Below are 19,416 nucleotides of genomic sequence, written 5' to 3' on the forward strand. Positions count from 1 at the left end.
CGGCCGTTTGTTCTGACGTTCTCGCGCCGTCGCCGGTTTTCGCGGCATCGCCGGGCTTATGCTTGCTGGGAACAATGGCCACTGAAGCTGCCGACCTTGCGCCGTCCCCTTGGGGAGTCAGAAGGGGAGGCGACTTACTTGCGGAAGAGGATTGCGACATCTCAGGGTGAAGCACAGACTCCATAAGATGACTTCTTAGTCTAGCGGCTCTGTTTTTCCGCGCCTGTTTGCCGAATTGAAGGCAATGCGCACAGGCGTCCACTTTATGGGTTTCTCCCAGGCAAAATAAACAAAGTGAATGTCCGTCTGATGTAGGGATTTTCGCCCTACAACGCGAACACCTTTTAAAGGTTATTTTACTGTCCCTTCCTTCCATACGCCCGGGGGGGGGGGTAGGGGAAGGGAGGTCTGAGGTAAAAAGCAGGGAAGATATATTTATTTATTTTGAAAGAATATAAGAATATAAGAAGGAAGATGGAATAAGAATGCGGAATAGAAGGAAAAAAGCGGAGGAACGAAGGCTAGTTCTGAGGTAAAAGAGGAGCGCAGCGAGGTAAGACTATCCCGGGCGACGGTTGGAAAGAAACTGGGTGGGTGGGGCGCCTCCCTCCCGTTCCAGGCATGCGCAGTGGATGCCTGCTCCCCAGGACGGAAGGGAGTGCGCGCCAAAAATAACGCCTAGGCTAGCTTTTAAAATCTCCGAGGTAGGGTTCGTCCTGACGGGAAAACCCATGTGTGGGACTGCACAGAGACCACGAAGAAGATGCTTACTTTCAGGATCATGGAACCCGTGTGAACGAAGAGCCACGCAGAGTTGGATGGCTGCAGCAGGAATGAGCATAAAAGCTGTCTCTCCCATCAGTGAAGTCCCACTGATGGAAGAAGGAAGGCGATGCAATTTTTCTCCGCTTCCACACGGGTCCCACAACCTTGGGAATCAACTTTCCCGGCCTTGGCTGCTAGAGAGAGAGAGGTATTAGGGATGAACCTTGTGTCTGCAGAACGCTGGATCTAACCCCAAGGTCTGGATTTCCATCAAGAGAAGGGTGAAATTCTTGCTGCAACCAAAAAGTCAAGCCCAGGAGGCTGTGGCGCATTATGTAAGGGGATAACCCTAGTTCGGAATGCTGCGTCCACGTCGAAAAATCACCAGTCTCGAGTTGAGAGAAGGCGGGACAAATTTGAGTGCTCCTAACAACAAACGCAGCCATCGAGTCATCCGGTTACAGAAAATCGGGGCTGGGAGAACAGCTACATCTCTCTCTAGGACACTAGCATAGCTTTGTTCTTATTTTTATACAATTAAAGAAGAAAATACAAAAACGAATGAGGCGGGCCTCGCGTTTTCAAGCCCTCCAAGGCAATCGGGCAGGCCCGAGCATCATCGGAACGGGAGGAGAACGGATTTAAAAGAGGAGCAAGCTCCCTAATTGATTTGCCGTACAAGAACGGCATGAAAGTTGTACTACAGATCAGCGGAAACAGGTCAATTGGTTGAACGGACTTAACTTGTGCCTTTGTCCAGCGCCGCATCTCTCCTTGTCAAGAAGCCCGGCGGCTTCACGGAGCTGGCCTCCATGTTGTGAGCGCTATTCCCGCCATTCGAACAATCAAGGGATTGTGTCTCTGAATTTACCACAGAAGGCAGCCGAGCTCCAAAAAAAAAACCCAGCAGAAGAGATTTCCATGCAATCTGCCCAGAAGCGTTAGGTTGGATCCCACGGACCTGTTCCCCGAATGGGGGCGCCTGCCACGAGACAAGGGTAACGCTGTCTGCAAAAACGGTACCCCCTAAAGGCTCTGATGAAACGTGGCGCGAACTTTCAGGTATCGAATATCACAGTCACGATAAGGAGGCTTGACGCGATCATCGAGGGTGGATCTCAGGGGAAAGGCGAGGCATCCGAACCATCACATGTCTTTGGAGGGAGCATATTCAAGAATACAAGCACTGTTTGGTTATTCCCCAGCCCTCCCACAAAGCTTTGTACTGGCAGGAAAGTTAAGATTTTAGAGCACGTAGGAGACTGTGACCGATTTCGCACAGCTTACCCCGCGGTCACGTTCCTCTTCTCTGCGCAGCGTCCGTCGGATTTCCCACTATCTGTGCCGGAGTTACAGGAAGCGCCGCGGCTTTTGCGTAGCAAACGTGAACTGGGTTTTAGCGGTTTACGTTGGCTACGCGAAAGCCGCGACGCTTCCTGTAACTCCGCCGCAGACAGTGGGAAATCCAACGGACGCTGCGCGGAGAAGAGGAACGTGACCGCGGGGTAAGCTGTGTGCGAAATCAGTACAAGCCTTGATTTCTCATTCTTAGCTGGCCAGAAGCAATATTCTGTAAAGGTCTCCATCTCTCACCCACCGGCTCCTATTTCTTCAGCCGCTTATACAACACAAAGGCCACGATCGCCAAACCGAGGGTGAACCCAACGGTAAGGATCGTCAAATCGCTCACGTGAGACGCTGCATCGCCGGCGCTTTTGTTCTGCCGGGAATTTTGGCGGCTGTTGTCGTGAACAGAGCGAGAGCTGCCATTTTTGGTCAGCCGATCCCCAGCGACCGAGTCCGAAACGTCACCTGGGGGCTGGCGAGCGTCCCTGAGAGCCGTATGGATCATTTCAGGTGCTCCGGAGAGATCGATGCTGGGAGGCTCCACTACGCGAACGGTGTGGGTTATGACGGAGCCCCCTTCGAAGTCGTCGCCGTTCTGACGATGAAGAGAAGCGCTGTTGGTTCCCATCGACGTATTTCTTCCGGAAGCTTCAGAGCAACTACCCTGAGTGGAATCGCTCAGCAACAAGGGGTCACTTTCGTCAGACCATTCACTGCTGAAACGAAGCCTCTCTGATGTTCCAGAATATTCTCTATCCTCGATGCTCGACAGCTGGTCAACAGCTCCCGCTATGATTTCCTGGGAAACTAGAATACCAGGCTTCAATAGGGAGAGGTCTTCCTCTTCATAGTCACCGCGGAAGCCATGAACGGTGCCTCTGGAAGATCTGCTGGAGCTATCCTTATTATCTCTTGAATTTGCGGGAATATCCGTAGCATAGGAGGGGCAGGCTGCAGTTGCTCTTGGAGGAATGTCTTCCATCATCTGCAGGGAGAAAACACATCCGTTCACTTTTTTCCAAACAAGTAAGAGAAACCCGTCTCATCGTTCCTATTCTCCTCCTGCCTTCCTCCACATGACCGGCATTTCTAAACTCTCCCTCAATATCAAAGTATTCTGCGAGGATTTTCCGCGGCCGCAGCACCTTTAAGACCAACAGTTTTGTTCAGATTTCAAGCTATCGTATGCATGCATACGTCTTCAGACAACCGGATAGGGTACAAATGGGCTGAAATGCATGAGGTGGCGGGTTAGGAGTGTAATTATGACACCATTTTGCTATTTGATGCTAACTTTGTATCAGTTTACACTCTTAACCCACCAAATACATGTATTTCAGCCCGCTGTACCCTATCCCCTCGTCTGAAGAAGCATGCATGCATACGAAAGCTTACATTTTGAATAAAACCAAGTAGGCTGCCGTGTTGGTCTGAAGCAATAGAACAAAGCAGTAGACAAGTGCACCTTTAAGACCAACTAAGTTTTATTCAGAACGCAAGTTTTCGTATGCTTAAGAGAGAGCCAGTTTGGTGTAGTGGTTAAGTGTACGGGCTCTTATCTGGGAGAACCGGGTTTGATTCCCCACTCCTCCACTTGCACCTGCTGGAATGGCCTTGGGTCAGCCGTAGCTCTGGCAGAGGTTGTCCTTGAAAGGGCAGCTTTTGGGAGAGCTCTCTCAGCCCCACCCGCCTCACAGGGTGTGTGTTGTGGGGGAGGAAGATAAGGGAGATTGTAAGCCGCTCTGAGTCTCTGATTCAGAGAGAAGGGCGGCGTATAAATCTGCAATTCTTCTTCTTCTTAAGAGCATACGGAAGCTGACACTCTGAATAAAACTTAGTTGGTCTTAAAGGTGCGACTTGTCTACTGCTTTGTTCTATTCTGAATAAAACTTTGTTGGTCCTAAACGTGCAGCTGGACTCCTACTTTGTTCTACCGCTTCAGACCAACACGGCTGCCCGCTGGGATCGATTAACATTGTGCATTAAATTGTTCAATTTCCACAAAGCTTCAGGGTTTTTTTTATGCCTACAGTAACTTCTGAAGCTCCACAAACTCTAGACTTCTAAAGCTGACGAAGCCCGCCAAGGCTAACCCAACCTTCTCAGATCTTAGACGTGAAGCAAGCTCGGCTCTGGTCAACATCTGGACGGGAGATCACTGAGGAAGTGCAGGGTTGCTATGCAGAGGCAGGCAGCGGCAAACCACCTCTGTCTGACTCTGGCCCTGACCTGGACAGCTCATCAGATCTAGGAAGCTATGCAAGGGTTGGTCACAGTTAATATTCAGAAAGGAGGAGGAGGAGATGATGATATTGGATTTATATCCCGCCCTATACTCTGAATCTCAGAGCGGTCACAATCTCCTTTACCTTCCCCTCCCCCCCCCCGCTACCAACGTAAGAACATAAGAGAAGCCATGTTGGATCAGGCCAATGGCCCATCCAGTCCAACACTCTGTATCACATAAGAACATAAGAGAAGCCATGTTGGATCAGGCCAATGGCCCATCCAGTCCAACACTCTGTCACATAAGAACATAAGAGAAGCCATGTTGGATCAGGCCAGCGGCCCATCCAGTCCAACACTCTGTGTCACATAAGAACGTAAGAGAAGCCCTGTTGGATCAGGCCAATGGCCCATCCAGTCCAACACTCTGTGTCACATAAGAACAGAAGAGAAGCCATGTTGGATCAGGCCAGTGGCCCCTCCAGTCCCACACTCTGTGTCTCATAAGAACATAAGAGGAGCCCTGTTGGATCAGGCCAATGGCCCCCCCAGTCCAACACTCTGTGTCACATAAGAGAAGCCATATTGGATCAGGCCAGTGGCCCATCCAGTCCAACACTCTGTGTCACATAAGAACATAAGAAAAGCCATGTTGAATCAGGCCAGTGACCCATCCAGTCCAACACTCTGTGTCACATAAGAACATAAGAAAAGCCATGTTGGATCAGGCCAATGGCCCATCCAGTCCAACACTCTGTGTCACATAAGAAGATCTCTCTCTTGGTCAGCCTCTGCCAGTTCACACCCCATCAACTTGTATTTGTAGCTGGGATTTTTGGCCCCCAATGTGCATTACTTTGCCCTTGGCCACACTGAACCTCATATGCCACGTTGACGCCCACTCACCCAGCCTCAACAGATCCCTTTGGAGTGCCTCACAATCCTCTCTGGCTCTCACCACCCTGAACAATTTAGTGTCATCTGCAAACTTAGCCACTTCACTGCTTACTCCCAACTCCAAATCATTAATGAACAAATTCAAGAGCATGGGACCCAGTACTGAGCCCTGCGGCACCCCACTGCTTACCGTCCTCAACTGCGAAGACTGTGCATTTATACTCACTCTCTGCTTCCTATTAATTAGCCAGTTTTTGATCCACAAGAGGACCTGTCCTTTTACTCCATGACTCTCCAGCTTACTAAGGAGTCTTTGATGAAGAACATCAACCTACACCCTGTGAGGTGGGTGGGGCTGAGAGGGCTTTCACAGCAGCTGCCCTTTCAAGGACAACTCCTACGAGAGCTATGGCTGACCCAAGGCCATTCTAGCAGTTGTAAGTGGAGGAGTGGGGAATCAAACCCAGTTCTCCCAGATAAGAGTCTGCACACTTTTTTTTTTTTTATTTTATGTGAAACCCCAGTGCATAAAATTACAATAGTTACTCAAGTTAAACATTAATAGATATCAGAAAGAAGAACATCAACCTAACTTTCATATAGTGAATACAAGAAAAGTAAAGCGATACAGTTTACAACGATATCAAATCAAATCAGCTAAACATTCATCGTTTGCATAAATGGACTCCAAATCTCATTAAAACGACACATTTGTCTACGACCAGAAAACGATATTTTTTCAAAAGCTGCAAGTTTCAATAAGTCATCTTCCCAAAGAAGAATTGAAATTACATCATTTTGTTTCCAGTGTTTAAGAATTTGGCGTTTTGCTATCAACAGAGCCCTTCCTAACCATAATTTTTGCCCCTTCTTTAATTTCCATTCTTTCGGAAAAAAGTTTAGTATTAAGTGACTATCTTGCCATGGTAGTTGACGTTTAATTGTATCCTTTATTTTCAATAACACCTGTTGCCAAAAATTCTGAATCACCTCACAATTAAATAGCATATGTGTGAGATTCGCCTCTCTGCTCTTACATCTCCAACACTCTGCTGAGGATAGCATTGCTCTCTTAAACATACGAAGTGGGGTCCAATAAACTCTATGCAATACTTTCTGTTGTATAGTTATCAACCTGATGTCCAGAGTGGACTTCCTAATTTTATTACAACAATCTTCCCATTGGTCCAAGTTCACGTGACATTGAACCTCTAGATTCCATTTTTGATTTAGTGCAGATAGGTCAGGTATTGTAATCTCCTTCAGTATATTATACAACACTAAATTGGATTTCTTCTGCTCAAATGCCTCAGACAGTTGACCAAACAATGGCGGGCACTGTGATGCCGCCAACGCATCAGGCCCGAACACAGTTCGCAAGGCTTGTTTTATTTGCATAAAATTCCACTGATATAATGGTAAAGATGTTATTTGAGTTGGAAGTTCATAGTGTGCAATAAACTCATCCTCTTGATTTTTTAACTGATCCAAAGAAGCAATACCGGCGTGCATCCACCGAAGCCAAAAAAACGGCTTATTGCCTATCTTAATTAAAGGATTGCCCCACAAAGAGGCTTTTTCATGCGAGAAAGGGTCAGCGTTAACCAGTTTCAATGTCAGCTCCCATACTTTTCTAGCTGAAGTAATTGATCTCAGTGGATGTTTTATCACAGAGAACGTCGAACCTAGTGCATAGCATCCCTCCAATGGAAATATCATTGCGCCTTCAAGCGATGCCCAGGTCGGTGCGTTATCCAAGCTGACAAGATTCCACCATTTAACTGCAGCTAATAAAAGGGCTCTGTGATATAATAACAGGTTCGGAACCCCAAAACCACCTTCCTTCACCTCTCTCTGAAGCTTAAGCATAGAGATCTTAGGTCGACTGGAGCCCCAAATAAACTTAGATAGGATCCCATCGATTTTATTGAACCATTTCTTAGGGATTAGAATAGGAATGCCTCTCAAAATATAAATTAATTTTGGAAATATGCACATTTTTAAAGTATTAATTTTCCCCCATAATGACAGGGTCAAGCCCTTCCACCTTTCTAGATCTGTCGTTATATTGGTTAATACCCTATCTAAATTAATCTTAACTAGCTGCGATAGATCGTTGGGCAAAAAAAGGCCTAAATATTTCACCTGCCCTGTTGTAACTGCTAACTGGAAAGAGCTATAATCTAAACTTCCACGCCCTAATGGCATCAGCTCAGATTTAGACCAGTTTATTTTATACCCAGCTAACTTACCGAAATTGTCAATTATTGTCATTACAGCTGGGATAGAATGCTCAGGGTTCGACACAAACAGCAATAGATCATCTGCGTATAAAGCAAGTTTATATTCCAAACTCTTAAATTTAATCCCTATGACGTCCTTAGATTTTCTAATGGCTGCACACTTAACCACTACACCAAACTGGCTAAGTGTGTGTGACTGGCCCAGGGTCGCCCAGCTGGCTGCAAGTGGAGGAGTGGGGAATCAAACCCTGTTCTCCCAGATAAGAGTCTGCCCTTTCAAGGACAACCTCTGCCAGAGCTGTGGCTGACCCAAGGCCATTCCAGCAGGTGCAAGTGGAGGAGTGAGGAATCAAACCCAGTTCTCCCAGATAAGAGTCCGCGTACTTCACCACTGCACCAAACTGGCTCTGACAGGAGACCACTGAGGACGTTTTGGCATTGAAAACCCCGCAGGATCACCATTAAGCCAGCGGTGAATTGCTGGCACGTTCCACTACCAAAGCTGACACAGCAACTTACTTTCCCAGAGGCGATCTCTTGAACAGGGTGCTTAAGATCCTCCTGATACCCATCACTCAGAGCGGCTGAAACAACCACAGGTGAGCTGGGAGGGATCACATTGGTGGAGGAAGGACAGCTGCCGTCGGAAGGCGGAGGTCGAAATCTGCCAACAGGAACGGTGCCGGGGATCTGACCAAAGCGCTCCTTTCCTAAGGATCTCTGGGGAAGCTGACCACCGTCAGACGGAGACTGGCCAAGAGAAGAAGCGGTTGGGGAAGCTCCCGGAGCGAAGGGCCCTGTGTACAAAAAAGACACGTGTGACGTAGATAGGTCAAGATGCACAGCTGTGTTCGTCTGTCTGCGGCAGTAGAAACGAGCAAGAGTCCAGCAGCACCTTCAAGCAGGGGTGAGAGCCGGATCTGACATAAATGAGACCTTGTTGGGCCGGGCCATGTCAGGTTGGGCTGGGCCATGTGTGTATCTATTTAAGATTAGATAGCAGAGACATAAATTTTTATAAGGAACACAGACAAACCCGATTATAGATTTGAAAAAAACTTAAAACATGCTTAAAACGTTAGCATTCATTAGTTTGAAAGATGCTTCCTTTGTATCTCTCCCATGGGATCCAGGGAACTGGGCAAAGGAAGCTCTGGCTCTTTCCTTCCTTCCCCAGGGGCCTGGGGGGGAGGAGCCTCAGCCAATAGAAGGAAGAGAGGCTTGGCTCAGTAGCTCTGCTGTGCAATTGAGAGAACCTGGCAAAGCAAGCTATTCCTTCCCCCTTCCTCCCTAAGGGAGGAGCCTCAGCCAATGGAGAAAATAGAGGTTTTGGTTTAGTTTAGTTTCGATTTATATCCCGCCCTTCCCACCGAAGTGGCTCAGGGCGGCTCTGTTGCTCCTGTGTGATTGATTGTGCAGTTATGCAGAAGGAAGCAAGATACAGGGAGAAGGGAGCAGCTCCTTCAACCTTGCTTCATAGGACTTGGTCTCCAGACCCCTCACCATCCTTGTCACCCTCCTCTGGACCTGTTCCAGCTTGTCTATATCCTTCTTACAATGTGGTGCCCAAAACTGAACACAAAGACCCCAGGTGAGGTCTTACCAGAGCACAGTAAAGCAATACCATTACTTCACGTGATCTGGGCACTAAACGTCTGTTGATACAGCCCAAAATGACATTTGCCTTTTTAGCCACATCACATTGTTGATGCGTATGGCATGCTAAGACCCCGAGATCCTTTTCGCACATACTACTGCTAAGACAAGTCTCCCCCATCCTATAACCATGCATTGGATTTTTCCTACCTAAATGCAGAACTTTATATTTTCCCTGTTAAAATTCATTTTATTGGTTTTAGCCCAGTTCGAGTAGAGGCACACTGCTGGTGCCTCTCCTCAACTCCCCCCCCCCCCCCCACAAATTTCAGAAAGATTGGACCAGGGGTTCCAATTCTATAGCCCCACCCTCCCAAAAAAAAGGTATCAGCCCCATGGCGCAGAGTGGTAAAGCTGCAGTACTGCAGTCCTAAGCTCTGCTCACGACCCGAGTTCAATCCCGGCAGAAGCTGGGTTCACGTAGCCGGTTCCAGGTTGACTCAGCCTCCCATCCTTCCGAGGTTGGTAAAATGAATACCCAGCTTGCTGGGGGGGAAAGCGTAGATGACTGGGGAAGGCAATGGCAAACCACCCCGTAAAAAGTCTGCCGTGAAAACGTTGTGAAAGCGACGTCACCCCAGAGTCGAAAGCGACTGGTGCTTGCACAGGGGACTACCTTGACCTTTTTTATTTTGTGGCAGGAACTCCTTTGCATATTAGGCCACACACCCCTGATGTAGTCAATTCTCCTGGAGCTTACAGTAGGCCCTTTACTAAGAGCCCTGTAAGCTCTTGGAGGACTGGCTACATCAGGGGGTGTGGCCTAATATGCCAAAGAATTCCTGCAAAAAAAAAAAGCCCTGTGTTTATGTATGTATATGTATAGCAGGTATGTAGTATGGTCATTATTAAAGGTGTGGAATTCACTGCCACAGGAAGTGGTGGTGGTGGTGGTTACAAGCATAGACCGGTGCTTGCAAAGGGGACTACCTTGACCTTGTCTTTTTTAACATCTGGGCTTCATTCCCCCTACTTCCTGCAAAGGAAAGGCCTTTAACTGAATTTTCTAGCAGAGGGCTCTTACCCCTTGTTTCTAGGTCAACCGTATTTCCCTTGGGAACAGCCTGACAGCCTTCAGGGAGCTGGCCTCCAGCAGGAGTAGCTTCACAACGCTGACGGCGATCATGAGATACGTCTTCTGAACACCCTCTTGAAGAGTCCTGCTCAAAGCAGCTGGCTGCCACTGTTTCACTGGGAATGGAAGGCGGGAGCATCTTGCCTCTTTGCAGATTTGCAGGTATACTGCCTGTCTGGTTAGCATCATCGGGTAGGTTCCTGAAATCCAGTCTCCTGCTGTTCACCTGCCAGCTATGTCTATCGTCTTCCTTCTGGAACAAGGGGACAGCATTGACGTTACGGGTACTGTCCCGTTGGTCCTGAGCACCTTTCTGCTTTTCATCAACTTCCAACCGAAGGACGGGTCTGTTGGCTGGATTATCTAGCCGATCTTCTCGCTGGCAATCCCACAAGGGTGGGATCTTCTCTTCTTTAACCTGTGCCCCAGCATGACCTCTTGGAGTCAACGGGGAGCTGTCAGAAGACAAATAGGAATTCTCCTCGGGCTGATTGCTAGAAGCTGTAGAGGCAGAAGAGACGGCCAGTTCTGGGGCTGGAGACAGACCACTGTCGACTGATCGACTCAGGTTTCCAAAATAGCCATTTTCCACACAGACAGGACGTGGCTGGAAACCGTCCCAGTTCCGTACCAAATTACCTGCATCAGAGCTTGAGGATACAGGTGTGGAGTTCTGCATTTCCATCTCGGACTCCTCTCCGAGAGGCGTCGGGTGTTGAACCGGAAAGCTAGGAGATGCAATCTGGGCGTTGGCCGGATTTTCGGGCTGTGGTTCTAAGCTGACATCGGATGCTGCTGCATTTCTGTTACGTTGATCCGGAGTGTATACCTTCTTCTTCATGTCTTTCCCGCAAGGCTGGGGGGGAAAAAATCGAGACCATAACATAACTAAGAAGAGGCAACTGAGTTTGTTCTCAATATGCACCCTCAACAGAGGCTCAACAAGGCCAAAAGACAAGTAAATAAACGGATACGGTAAAAGGTCAAGGTAGTCCCCTGGGCAAGCACCGGGTCGTTACCGACCCATGGGGAGACGTCACATCATGACGTTTTCTTGGCAGACTTTTTGTTATGGGGTGGTTTGCCATTGCCTTCCCCAGTCATCTACACTTCCCCGCCAAAAAAGCTGGGGACTCCTTTTACCGATCTCAGAAGGATGAAAAGCTGAATCAACCTCGAGCCGGCTACCTGAAAACCCAGCTTCCGCTGAGGATCGAACTCAATCCGTGAGCAGAGCTTAGGACTGCAGCTTTACCACTCTGTGCCATGGGGCTCTACGATGGCCATCTAGCCTCTGTTGAAAAACCTCCAAGGAAGGAGGATAGGAAAAGGAAAGGTCCCCGGTGCGAGCACCAGTCGTTTCTGACTCTGGGGTGATGTCGCTTTCACAACGTTTTCACAGCAGACTTTTTAATGGGGTGGTTTGCCATTGCCTTCCCCAGTCATCTACACTTCCCCCCCAGCAAGCTGGGGACTCCTTTTACCAACCTCAGAAGGATGAAAAGCTGAGTCAACCTTGAACCGGCTACCTAAGCCCATCAACTTTAAATATTTAAGGACTGGCATCCATTGCAGATGAACTGCAGACTACACTGTAGCGGCAATACCTGCTTCAAAGCGGAGAATACTGGAATCCAAACTGGGTGTCCTGAATGCCCACATGATCTCTTGTTGTGCATTCAGCACAGACTTGATCCCCCACAAATGCTTTCAAGAGAGCCGGGAACAAACCCCATAGAACTTTCACAATGCATTATCACTACTCGGTGCAGAGACGATCATTCGTTTTGTATGCATAGAAGATCAAATATCACAACGTGAGTGTCGGCACAGTGGAACCTTCTAGCTCAGGGGTGCCAGACATGCAGTTTGGGGGCTGAATCAGGCCCTCGGAGAGCTTCTATCAGGCCCCCGAGCAACTGGCTGTCATCTGCTTCCTTCTCCCTCTCTCTTGCTTCCTTCTGCATCACAGCTTGCTTTGCCAGGCTTGCTCAATTGCAAAGGAGCTACAGAGCAAAGCATCTATTTTCTCCATTGGCTGAGGCTCCTCCCTTGGGGAGGAATAGCTTGCTTCGCCAGGCTCCCTCAACTGCACAGTGGAGCTACTGAGCCAAGCCTCTCTTCCTTCTACTGGCTGAGGCTCCTCCTTCCAGTCCCCTGGGGAAGGAAGGAAAGCGCCAGAGCTTCCTTTGCCCAGTTCCCTGGATCCCATGGGCGAGATACAAAGAAAGCATATTTAAAACCAATGCGTGCTAACGTTTTAAGCATGTTTTAAGTTTAAAAATGTATATATTTGCGTTTGTCTGTGTTCTTTATACAAATCTGTATCTTTGCTACCTAATCTTAAATAGGTACATACATGGCCCAGCCCAACATGGCCTCATTTATGTCAGATCCGTCCCTCGTAGCAAATGAGTTCGACACCCCTGTTCTAGCTTGATATTGCTTATTTTGATCCAGCAGCAGCTCTTTGGGGTCTCAAAGAGAGCCAGTTTGGTGTCGTGGTTAAGTGCGTGGACTCTTATTTTATTTATTTATTTATTATTTATATCCCGCCCTTCCCACAAAGGTGGCTCAGGGCGGCTCACAACAGATAATAAGACATAAAATTAAATTAGCATTTAAATATATAAGCAGTTAGGTGTAAGCTAGCCGGAAGAGGGTTGACTTACAGGCCCTGCGGAACTGGGAGAACCGGGTTCGATTCCCCACTCCTCCACTTGCAGCTGCTGAGATGGCCTTGGGTCAGCCATAGCTTTCATAGAAGCTGTCCTTGAAAGGGCAGCTGCTATGAAAGCACTATCAGCCCCACCTACCTCACAGGGTGTTTGTTGTGGGGGGGGGGGGGGGAGGTAGAGGAGATTGTGACTGCTCTGAGACTCTTGAGATTCACAGTATACGGCGGGATATAAATCCAAATCTCAGGCAGAGAAAGGTCTTCCCCAGGGCTAGCTAGCCGAGTTTGTTTTAAACTGAGATGCTGGGGACAGATGTAACACCTGAACTGAACCTGGGAACTTCTGCACGCAGACACACGGTCCATCGTTGAACTACAGCTGCTCCCCTGCCTTTCAGTGGTGTTTGGGATGGGCTCCTTCAAGGAGGCCAAGATGACCATCTGACAGCAATGAGGATTCTGTGAATACAGGGGAAGGGATTGGGGAGTTCCCTGCATTGTGCAAAAGGTTGTATTAGATGACCCCCGGGGGTCCCTTCCAACTCTTACGATTCTATGATAACTCAATGGCCGTCTTGAACTCATCACCTGGCATCAGAGGCGAAACATTTCTGGAAATTTTAAAGCCACGGGGGGGAAAAACAAACAAACAAACAGATTTTTCGAAAACCTGAAATGCACGCAACCCTTGGTGTCCTATCAAACCGAAACGGACTCAACCGCTTTTGAGTCCAGCAGCACCTTTTTAACAACAAAGTTTTATTCTGGGCACGAGCTTTTGTGTGCCTTATGGGAGGGCAGGGTAGAAATCGAATGACATGAAGAATAAATAAATAAAACGCCCGTGAGGTTAAGCCCACCCTTGACACATCCTGTACAGAAGGTGACCCAGACACCTCTGAAAGTCTGGGAAGGAGAAATAACTCTGTGACAGCGTATGCACTTAGCGTAGAAAAGTCCCAGACCAAGACAATTCATTCCGTGAATCCGTATATCTCCCTTTAAAAGGTCGGTTGAAGATGCTAGGAAAGGTTTTCTCTATCTGAGAGTCTGAGAACCTCGTTCCCTGTCAGAGTTGACGATTTAGAGCTAAATGGGCCAAGACACATGTTCTTATGTGACACAGAGTGTTGGACTGGATGATCCAACATGGCTTCTCTTATGTTCTTATGTGACACAGAGTGTTGGACTGGATGGGCCACTGGCCTGATCCAATATGGCTTCTCTTATGTTCTTACGTGACACAGAGTGTTCGACTGGATGGGCCATTGGCCTGATCCAACATGTCCTCTTATGTTCTTATGTGACAGAGCTTTGGACTGGATGGGCCAATGGCCTGATCCAACATGTTCTCTTATGTTCTTATGTGACACAGAGTGTTGGACTGGATGGGCCATTGGCCTGATCCAACATGGCTTCTCTTATGTTCTTCTGTGACACAGAGTGTTGGACTGGATGGGACACTGGCCTGATCCAACATGGCGTCTATTATGTTCTTATGTGACACAGAGTGTTGGACTGGATGGGCCATTGGCCTGATCCAACAGGGCTTCTCTTATGTTCTTGTGAAACAGCGTGTTGGACTGGATGGGCCACTGGCCTGATCCAACATGGCGTCTCTTATGTTCTTATATGACACAGAGTGTTGGACTGGATGGGCCGCTGGCCTGATCCAAAAGGGCTTCTCTTATGTTCTTGTGACACAGAGTGTTGGACTGGATGGGCCATTGGCCTGATCCAACAAGGCTTCTCTGATGTTCTAAAACACAATCCAGGTCTAGTTCCCTATCCTCCAGGCTGAATTCTGTAGCAAAACCTTTCCACCCAAGCCTCACCCCTGCCTACTTCCACACCACCTCTTCTCCTCTGCCTTGCCTAGCAATACCCAGAGCGAGCCCCTGTCTTCTCCCACCCCATCCTTACCTCATTTACCTAACGCAGAGTATGTGGCCAGAGACTGTGGCTGACCACTCGGACACTGCTTGTAGCCCATGCAACATTATTGGCCCTAAATAGTAATGAGTTGAACTGCTGAGTTCCCCTAGAGCCCAAAGCCAAAGGAAGACAAACACACCTTTTCTTTTAAAGCTGACTCACTGCTCCCAGATGGACCGGGAGACTCTTGAACCGGAGACATGTAATCCACTACATCTTGGAGGGATGCTGAGTGTGCACATGGCAAGGCATTGGCACATGTGGGGAGGGGGTCTCTGGTTGGTCTTGGCTGGTTACGTGGAGGAGAAAGTGGGGGGTCATCAGAAGAGGGCGTGCTGGAGCGCACGGGAGCAGGTGCTGGCGACGGAGAGCACTGTGCGACAGGTGGACGTCTTGCTGTGGAGGCAAAAAAAGAAGAAGAAGATGATGATACTGGATTTATATTCCGCCCTCCACTCCGAAGAGTCTCAGAGCGGCTCACAATCTCCATTCCCTTCCTCCCCCACAACAGACACCCTGTGAGGGAGATGAAGATATTCGATTTATATCCCGCCCTCCACTCCGAAGAGTCTCAGAGCGGCTCACAATCTCCTTTCCCTTCCTCCCCCACAACAGACACCCTGTGAGGTAGATGACGATATTGGATTTATATCCCGCCCTCCACTCCAAAGAGTCTCAGAGCGGCTCACAATCTCCTTTCCCTTCCTCCCCCACAACAGACACCCTGTGAGGTAGATGAAGATATTGGATTTATATCCCGCCCTCCACTCCAAAGAGTCTCAGAGCGGCTCACAATCTCCTTTCCCTTCCTCCCCACAACAGACACCCTGTGAGGTAGATGACGATATTGGATTTATATCCCGCCCTCCACTCCAAAGAGTCTCAGAGCGGCTCACAATCTCCTTTCCCTTCCTCCCCACAACAGACACCCTGTGAGGTAGATGATGATATTGGATTTATATCCCGCCCTCGACTCCGAAGAGTCTCAGAGCGGCTCACAATCTCCTTTACCTTCCTTCCCCCACAACAGACACCCTGTGAGGTGGGTGGGGCTGAGAGGGCTCTCACAGCAGCTGCCCTTTCAAGGACAACCTCTGCCAGAGCTCTGGCTGACCCAAGGCCATGCTAGCAGGTGCAAGTGGAGGAGTGGGGAATCAAACCCGGTTCTCCCAGATAAGAGAGCTCTGGCTGACCCAAGGCCATGCCAGCAGGTGCAAGCGGAGGAGTGGGGAATCAAACCCGGTTCTCCCAGATAAGAGTCCACACACTTAACCACTACACCAAACTGGACAGACGCAAACTTGTGAGGTGGTTAGTTTTTGAAAGAGGGAAGTCTCATAGTAGTGCCCGGGTACCCCGCAAGTGTGATTTTGCTTCGGGTCCACTGAGAGGTTGAGACGTTCAGCAGGCCTCCCCGGTCTCCACATTAATGTACGCTGCTCTTTCGAGCCTACCTGATACCCGGAAGAGTCTGAAAGCATGGCACCTCCGCCCTGGGTAGTACCAATACTCAGGCCACAGACCAGGACTGGTCTGCAGCCCAGTGGTTGGCGACCCCCGTTATACGACACCTAAAGTACAGAAGGGTTACAAAACAGGCGTCCGCAATGCTGCAAAAACTGAGCGGGTGACATTCTATAGCAGATCGCTGAATAACAGCAAAGCTGCAGCAATATCCTCCTGAGCCTTCGCCAGAGCTGCAACAGCGGCTGACCGGTTTCATAAGGACTGCGACGACGACATCAACCGAGGAGCTGCCTAGGTTGAATCTTGTTTCTTGGCTGGTCTTTGTCACTGCAGTTTCGACCAAGGTACGTTGGTAAGAAGCCTACCTCCGGGACTGCATCGAAGACAATGCAATGAACAGTCGCTGAACGTTGAGCTAGCAGAGAGAATTCTGCCAGCGGCGAGCATGCTGCGTTCGGCCAGGAGATCCCAAGGATGTCTGGAACCCAGAAGTTCTAGCGCTTTTAGCATTATGCACCACTAGGGGGCGAGCTAGGCTTGTGTTTCAAGGCAAGAGACATAAGAGGCGGCTGCCATTGCCTGTCTCTGCGTCACGACCCTGGTATTCCTTGGAGGTCACCCTTCCAAATACCAGCTGAAGCTGGCCCTGCGTAGCTTCTCGGATCTGACAGGACTGGGCTTGCATGGGTCATCCAGGTCAAGGCACACAAGAAGAAGAAGAATTGCAGATTTATACCCCGCTGTTCTCTCGGAATCAGAGACTCAGAGCGGCTCACAATCTCCTTTATCTTCCCCCAAAACAGACACCCTGGGAGGTGGGTGGGGCTGAGAGATTCCCCACTCCTCCACTTGCAGCTGCAAGTGGAGGAGTGAGGAATCAAACCTGGTTCTCCCAGATAAGAGAGCTCTGGCTGACCCAAGGCCATTCCAGCAGCTGCAAGGGGAGGAGTGGGGAATCAAACCCAGTTCTCCTTGATAAGAGTCCACACACTTCACCACACCACACTGGCAGAAGGAAGGAAGAGGAAAGGAAAGGAGGGAGGTAAGGGAAGGGAGGGAGAAGACTGTAGATTTATACCCTGCCCTTCCCTTGGAATCAGAGACTCAGAGCGGCTAACAATCTCCTTTATCTTCCCCCAAAACAGACACCCTGGGAGGTGGGTGGGGCTGAGAGAGCCCTTTCAAGGACAACTCCTGTGAGAGCTATGGCTGACCCAAGGCCATTCCAGCAAATGCAAGTGGAGGAGTGGGGAATCAAATCCGGTTCTCCCTGATAAGAGTCCATGCACTTAACCGGTACATCAAACTGGCGGAAGGAAGGAAGAGGAAAGGAAAGGAGGGAGGGAGGGAAGGGAGGGAGAAGACTGCAGATTTATACCCTGCTCTTCTCTGAATCAGAGACACAGAGCGGCTTACAATCTCCTATATCTTCCCCCCCACAACAGACACCCTGTGAGGTGGGTGGGGCTGAGAGAGCTCTCACAGAAGCTGCCCTTTCAAGAACAGTTCTGCAAGAGAGTTATGGCTGACCCAAGACCATTCCAGCAGCTGCAAGTGGAGGAGTGGGGAATCAAACCCGGTTCTCCCAGATAAAGAGTCCACACACTTAACCACTACACCAAACTGGCTCTCTGGAAGTAAAGAGCCCTTAAGCATGATAAGAGATGTCTTCCAGGCAGCACAGAGGAGAAAGGCTAAAGAGAGAGCATGAGAGAGAAGCCTTCTTCTCACTAACTACTAGTATAGAAAACTGCAGGCCTCTTGGGTTCTCCAATCAGTCCCTGGACAGTGTCCATGGAATCTTCCAGGAGACAGCAAATTCCTCCTTCCTGTGCCAGACCCGCAGCTGAACAAAGCTAGCTGAATGAACAGGGCTGGACGAATGGCCTTGAGGAATATCTGCCAAGCTGGGAGGTACTCGGCTTCTGCAATAAATCAAGAGAACTATGCACTGGGGAGAAACAGTGCAGCTTCAGCCCCGACGGATCTGAAGAGAGCATCTCTTAAGGCGCTCTCTGTTTCTGACCGGCAAGCGCGAGAAGAACTGGTTTCGATCATAAAGGCTAAAGTAAGAGTCAAGTTGCACCTTTAAGGCCAACAAAGTATTATTCGGAATGTCAGCTTTCGTGTGCTAGAAGCACACGTCATCAGACAATAGACTGGAATGGAAAACAGTCCTTAATATAGAGAGAGCGGGCAGTTAATATAGAGAGAGTGGGCAGTGTTGGAGAGCCAGTTTGGTGTAGTGGTTAAGTGCGCGGACTCTTATCTGGGAGAACCAGGTTTGATTCCCCACTCCTCCACTTGTACCTGCTAGCATGGCCTTGGGTCAGCTGTAGCACTGGCAGAGGTTGTCCTTGAAAGGGCAGCTGTTGGGAGAGCCCTCTCAGCCCCACCCACCTCACAGGGTGTCTGTTTTGGGGGAGGGAGATAAAGGAGATTGTGAGCCGCTCTGAGACTCTTTGGAGTGGAGGGCGGGAAATAAATCCAATATCTTCATCTACCTCAGAGGGTGTCTGTTGTGAGGAAGGAAGGTAAAGGAGATTGTGAGCCGTTCTGAGACTCTTTGAAGTGGAGGGCGGGATATAAATCCAATATCTTCATCTACCTCACAGGGTGTCTGTTGTGAGGGAGGAAGGTAAAGGAGATTGTGAGCCGCTCTGAGACTCTTTGAAGTGGAGGGCAGGATATAAATCCAATATCTTCATCTACCACACAGGGTGTCTGTTGTGGGGGAGGAAGGTAAAGGAGATTGTGAGCCGCTCTGAGACTCTTCGGAGTGGAGGGCGGGATATAAATCCAATATCTTCATCTACCTCACAGGGCGTCTGTTGTGGGGGAGGAAGGGAAAGGAGATTGTGAGCCGCTCTGAGACTCTTCGGAGTGGAGGGCGGGATATAAATCCAATATCTTCATCTACCTCACAGGGTGTCTGTTGTGGGGGAGGAAGGTAAAGGAGATTGTGAGCCGCTCTGAGACTCTGGAGTGGAGGGCAGGATATAAATCCAATATCTTCATCTACCTCACAGGGTGTCTGTTGTGGGGGGGGGGGGGGGGAGGAAGGTAAAGGAGATTGTGAGCCGCTCTGAGACTCTTCGGAATGGGGGGCGGGATATAAATCCAATATC

General features: G+C 49.2%; 1 protein-coding gene across 1 annotated transcript in view; it reads right to left on the bottom strand.

Annotated features, from left to right (window-relative positions):
- Positions 1-1,277: 1,277 nt before the first annotated feature.
- MAVS (mitochondrial antiviral signaling protein) overlaps positions 1,278-19,416 on the bottom strand; it is a 33,562-nt gene continuing 15,423 nt past the window's right edge. The window contains exons 4-7 of the mRNA XM_060247415.1: positions 14,961-15,217; positions 10,159-11,065; positions 7,998-8,275; positions 1,278-3,097 (exon numbers count right to left, since the gene is read on the bottom strand). Coding sequence (XP_060103398.1) covers positions 2,369-3,097; positions 7,998-8,275; positions 10,159-11,065; positions 14,961-15,217 — 2,171 coding nt within the window. The 3' untranslated portion in view covers positions 1,278-2,368. The remainder of the gene's footprint in view (positions 3,098-7,997; positions 8,276-10,158; positions 11,066-14,960; positions 15,218-19,416) is intronic.

Source organism: Heteronotia binoei, chromosome 9, assembly GCF_032191835.1.
Source record: "Heteronotia binoei isolate CCM8104 ecotype False Entrance Well chromosome 9, APGP_CSIRO_Hbin_v1, whole genome shotgun sequence".
Classification (NCBI taxonomy): Eukaryota; Metazoa; Chordata; class Lepidosauria; order Squamata; family Gekkonidae; genus Heteronotia; species Heteronotia binoei.